The sequence below is a fragment of the Oryzias latipes genome, chromosome 14 (genome assembly GCF_002234675.1).
Source record: "Oryzias latipes chromosome 14, ASM223467v1".
Taxonomy (NCBI): Eukaryota; Metazoa; Chordata; class Actinopteri; order Beloniformes; family Adrianichthyidae; genus Oryzias; species Oryzias latipes.
Genome location: NC_019872.2, coordinates 29,346,798 through 29,352,688, shown reverse-complemented (window position 1 = coordinate 29,352,688; position 5,891 = coordinate 29,346,798). Strand labels below are relative to the sequence as shown.

The 5,891-nt window shown below is 43.9% G+C and overlaps 1 protein-coding gene across 1 annotated transcript; it reads left to right on the top strand.

Moving 5' to 3' along the window:
- Nucleotides 1–204: 204 nt before the first annotated feature.
- Nucleotides 205–4,169, top strand: mfap3 (microfibril associated protein 3). The gene is made up of 3 exons (XM_004084735.4): nucleotides 205–400; nucleotides 957–1,232; nucleotides 2,725–4,169. Exons 2-3 carry the CDS (start codon nucleotides 1,010–1,012, stop codon nucleotides 3,333–3,335), a joined length of 834 nt encoding a protein of 277 aa, XP_004084783.1. The 5' UTR covers nucleotides 205–400; nucleotides 957–1,009; the 3' UTR covers nucleotides 3,336–4,169.
- Nucleotides 4,170–5,891: the final 1,722 nt, after the last annotated feature.

The window sequence follows — 5,891 nt, the reverse complement described above, 5'->3', positions numbered from 1 at the left end:
GGCAGAACAAAGAAAATAGAAGCACTTGTCAATAAAAAACAACAAACAAACAAACAAAAAACACGCGTTTGAAAGCTAATTTAAAACAAATTTTATCGAACATTTTAGAATAAACACACAGCCAGGCTCGACATGTTTAATGTGGGTGTAGATATCATCACGTTTTTATTTTTTTAATTAATCTTTTTAATGAAACTCGTATTTTAGCGCTAGCTTCTAAAACGCGCCGTTTCACATTGTAATCGAACATATTTTAAAACCAATTTTAATCTTGCAGGAGTCTCGGCTTCGACCTGTGTACCTGTGATGCTGAAACCACGCCCCTTCCGTCTCACCTGAGCCAGGAAGCCGCGGGTTCAGCAGGTTTGCGTGACTCGTCTCAGCGATCAGCGGTCAGAAGGTCTGTTTTCGTCTCATTCGTGGACTTTAAGGCACTTTGTCCCCGTGACTCTTGTTTGATGTGGTTCTTTATTCAGCTGATGAACGTTTTAGACACGTTTTCCACTTAATCAACAAAGACCGCGAGACTTTAGTAATGGTGTGAAGAAGAACAAACAGAATGATCGACGTTAGAGACACGTCAATAGTAGTTAGAGGTTCGTCCCGTTTGGTAGAGAATCTCGCCTCCTGGGGGAGATTTAATGCTGGAAAGCAGCACTTTCGTGTTTTTAGGGCTCACTGCTGTGAAGGGGGCAGCTGCCCCCCCCTCTTACCACTTTTTAAAAAAAATCCTTTTAAGGAAAAATAACTTTATTCTTTACTGAATTTGACAGAAATGTGAAGGACTGAGGAAACTCAGAAGTTCTTTATCTGGACATCTTGTACTTTAGGATACGAGACAAAAGAAGATTCAGACTTTATTCTTATAGTTGACAGAACAGCTTTCAAGATTAAACCTTTAACTTTTAGAAGGAAACCCTTTTCCAGTTTGAATGTGACGGTTTCCTGTTCTGCAGGTTTGTCTGGTCTCCGTGATGCTGCAGATCCTGCCCTCATTCCATCCCCGCTGATGCTCCACCTGCTGCTGGCTGCTCTGCTGCTTGCTGGCGGGGCGGCAGATGTTGCTCCTAACAGCTCAGGGGCCACAGTGGCCCCCGTGCAGCCGCCCGCCACCCCCTCCACGCTGGACGTCGTGGCGAAGGAGGGGTCCAGCGCACTCATTGTCTGCAACGTGAGTGGATTTCACGACGAGGTCAAGTGGTACAACTCCAAAGGCGCTCTGGTCATGGAAGGTAGGAAGGAGTCCAGATTTCAGCTGCTTTTATTTTGAAATCACTATAGCATTCAGACAAAACAAAAAAAGTTGAGACTTTGTGAAAAACCGTATAAAAAATTTCATTACAGTAAATATTAGTTTTTTGCATTTTAAGCAGGTAAAATGAATAAATATGTTGTTATGACAGCGCCGGCAAAATGTGCAAAAACTGAGAAAAGCAGAAATGGATGAATTTGGCGAAGTGAGTCTTCAAAGGTGAGGCAAGACTGCAGCCACGGTTTACCTGTCTGAAGTGCAGCTGCAAACATTTTCAGCCACAAACGTCTGCAGTCTTCGTGTCACAGAGACGCCGATGCTGCAAAGAGGGACAAAGAGAACCTTCTGCTCATGGAAACACTGAAGTGAGACAAAGATTACAGAGACAAAGGGATTCACCAGATCTGTGTGCTTTTGGGGGAATCAGTGGCTGACGTGAAACCAGATTTGTGAAGCTGAAACCGCTTCCTCCTGTCCTCTGAACTGTACTTTGGCAGGGTTAGGGTTAGTGGCATCAGTGGCTTTCATCAGGGCAGAGCAGGCTGATCAGGTGTGCAGTGACCTTAAAGTTGGTGTTAAAAACAACAACAACAAACAGCACAGATCTTGTCATTTGCTGTCATGCCATGTTTTATTTATTCAAACCCCAATTTGAAGTTTTATGACATTAATTTACTGTTATCATTAAAAGCCGCTTCTACTCCAAACCCCCATTACATGCTGTCTATTTGTGTGCATGTTTTGTGTTTTTTTTCGTGAGGTTCCTAAATGGACTCAGTCAGACGTTAAGCAAATGACAGTTTGATCTCAACAAAACAGTTGCAGATGGAAATAAAGGGGACAGCAGAGCTTTAAGAACTATAGGAGTCAGTTTGATGCAAAGCTCTGTAGATGTTTTTAAGGAAAGTTCTTTGATCAACTCAAAAAATGTTTTCCAGCTTTTCTAGGCCCGCCGCCCTGCAGGTCACAGGAAGGAGGAACAAAACGACAGACTGCTCTGAAATGTTTACAGGTTATTTCACAAAGACTGTGGACTAAGCGTCTGTGTGCACAAACTCCTTTCTGTTTGTTTTTTGCAGGATTTATGGATTATTAGAGGATCTTTGATACATTTGTGGTTTCTGTGAGGATGTCAGCTGTTGTGACTTCACATCTTCTTAGTTAAAAACTGCTTTAAAGATTATCCTCAAAGGCAGAGGCGGACAGCGTCTTCCTGGAGGATTCGACTCAATTTTCAGAAGACGCTGGATGACAGGAGGATCAAATGCTTGTTTCCTCTGACAACATTACAAAGATTAGACTGGGAGCCTCAGAAGGAGGATGGATGCATTTGGGGTCGTATCCTGACTGCAGTTCCTGAAATACCCTCAAACACATCTAGTCCATTATAGGGCTGTGATGGATTTAGTGGCCCGTTTCTATCATAAGAGCAGAAATGTTTGAGTTTTTTCTCCTTTTCGCTTTGGTTTCAGGAGAGAAGTGGCAGATCCAGGAGAAGGGTGTCCTCAACATCACGGTTGTCTCCTTCGAGGACCGCGGCCGCTACACCTGCGTGGCCTCCAGCGGCGTGGCTCCCGACAGAAACCACACCGTCACTCTGCGCGTGGCCTACACTGACAGCGGGCTGGGGCTGTACTTCGTCACCGTGTGCCTGGTGGCGTTCACCATCACCATCATCCTGAACGTGGCACGGCTGTGCATGGTCAGCAGCCACCTGAAGGAGACCGAGAAGGTCATCAACGAGTTCTTCCGCACCGAGGGCGCGGAGAAGCTGCAGAGGGCCTTCGACATCGCCAAGAAGATCCCCATCATCACGTCAGCCAAGACTCAGGAGCTCGCCAAAGTCACGCAGTTTAAGACCATGGAGTTTGCCCGCCACTTGGAGGAGCTGGCCCGCAGCATCCCCCTGCCGCCACTCATCCTCCACTGCAGGGCGTCTGCGGAGGAGAACCCCGGACCCGACGGAGCGGAGGCCGTCCAGGCTCTGTGTTCAGACACTGAATATCGGGCCTCGCTGTCAAAGGTCAGCGTGTCTCTGCACACTCCCAGAGGAGACCCCAAGGAACCAGAGAGCAGCGCGTGACGATGGGGAGGAGCCCCAGCAGGAGCACCTTTCTGCACCGAACGAGTCTAATTCCAGAGAGGTGAAGAACTCTTTCATTCCCATTAATCGTTTCTTTGATTTTCATCATTCCTCTTCTGAAGTGGTGGAATGAGATCATTGCGTCTGTCTCTGAACTCCAGCCAGACTCACCTCAAAGTGATGGATTCGGGCCACGTCTTTGTTTTCCTGACAGACTTTTTCCCTCCTTTCTGCTCAGACGAGCTCATTACGCTGCTCCAGATTTCATTTGCAGCTTTTCTCTCTGGCTTCACGTTGACAGCCAGTCGACTTCCAGAGAAAATGTTGCAACAAAACATCTCCGTTTCACGCCGTCAGTCCTTCTCAGTGTCCGTCATTCCAGTGGAAATCTCTGCAAGGCCAAACCCTGACCAGAACAACAGAAGATAAAAACAGACCAAAACCCATCACTTTATCCTTTAACATTATAAGCATTTTCTTAAATAAAGTCTGTATAAGCAGTAAAATGGAGCCATGTGAAGCTACAGTCAAAACTATTGTGAGGTTGAGGTTTTGTTGGGTTATGAAAGACAAATGTTTGCTAACTTGTATTGGCAAATATTTAATTTATTTGTTGATCTTTTACTAACATTGTCTTAATTATTCATGACAATGCTAAAAAAACACTTTGAATTCTAGTTTAGGTTTGATTAATATCTGTACATTTCTATTAAACAAAAGAAGGAAACGACCAAATTATTACAATGCTTACATTTTACATCATAAATGTTCAACCAAAATAGTTGTCAGATTTGATTTCTCTTTTTAAACAAAAATAAAATATAAATAAAATGCTTAAGACTTTCTGCCTCTTTATTCTTCTGCAAAATTATTTCCCCTTTGAAATCAACAGAAGTTGTTTCTTCTCATGTGAAGAAACAGACGAGAAAAAGTCTCAATGAAAAAAGAGTCGCAAACTTCGGCAGCTTTAAGACTCCAGAGAACCTCATCATCCTCACATGCACAGAACTTTGCAGAGGAGGACCTTTACCGGACCCAGCCACCAATAAAATTCCACAAATATGAGGAGGACTCATCCAGGAGCTCCTGAAGAAGCATAAGAAGATGGAAAGACCTGCAGACCTCGCTGGACTCAGGTCAAAGTTCACGATCGGATAATCTGGACAAGCACAGACCCATGAAAGACGCTGCTGAGCAACAAGAACGCAGAGGCACATCTGGAAGAAAATGTCTAAAAGTTCTCTAGATTCATCAGTGGTCCATACAGAAAAAAAGCTCCAAAGTTTCAGACACTCATAAAAAAAATTCATAAAATCTGCAAAGAAAAGAAATAACTTCCTTCACAGACCCAAGAATCCTTCCCTGAAGAAAATCCTTTTACACAGCGGCTGCTGGCAGCACAAACTGTAATGAAATCAATCATCAGAAGAAGCTGCATTTTGCTTTTATTCTGCTTCTTTTCGTTTGAAAATTAGGTTTATTTGTGGTTTGAATTTTTTGGGGTAAGACAAATGAGCAGAGAGCGGCTAAAACATTTTCTCAGTAATGTCTGTTTCCTGAAACGAGCTGCACGGTGTCATTAAACTAAATACTTTAGTAATTATGAAAGCAGTTTTCATGCAGCTACTGGCTTTCCTTCATATAAGCAACAAATGACGTTAAAAACGTGTTCAATGACAACAAATAAGCTCATTCCCGCCTGGTGATTCAGCGTGCGCCACAGTTACTCCTCCACATGGTGGAGATGTGGAGCCGCGATCAGCGGCGGTGCGTTCACTGCCTGAGGAGCGGCTGTGAACATGAACAGACGTCGACAAAGACTTGAGGCCAACAGGGAGAGATTAACTGGCAGGAGATGAAGTGCTACATCTCTGGGGCGAGGTGTTGCTTTGAGTCGCACATTAGTCTCGTACATGGTTGAAGTGTAATAGAACACACTGTAAAGCTGCTGCTCCTGTTGGGGACTCTGTCATCCATCAGGAAACCTGACAAGACTCCTTTTCTTCTGGAACCGTCCAACTGTGTGCAGGCAATTTGAGAGCACAGCTTTTTGACAAAGAACAGGTAAGAAGGTGAAGTAGGACGTTGAAAAAAAGCATCAATGAAACTTCATCAGGTCAGAGTAGAAAACATGGCTGGAAAAGATATTTCACTGTTGGCAGTAAACCTTTTCAAGAAGAACTCAGGAGAAAAACGGAAATTATAAAATACTTTAAATCAGAAGTTATGGGGTCAAAAATTCACATTTTCTGGGTTTCATTTTTAATTCAGGTCAGCACCATCATACAAAAACAGCTGCACGCAAAGGTTTGACCAGTTTGGTTTGAAGAATTTGGAGAACAATCAAAGGCATCAGTGTGGATCCAGGTTCCAGCCAACAGTGATGGCCACGGTTCTGCTCCTTCTCCAAGTTCTTCCACCCCTGCTGATGTCTTCTGATGAAACACTCCTCATCCTGGAAACCAACAACAGAGACATCGGAACATCCATCGTTGCCTGTGTGGAAAAAATAAAACTAATTATTTTAGTTTCTCCTTTCAAAGTTCAAATGTCCAC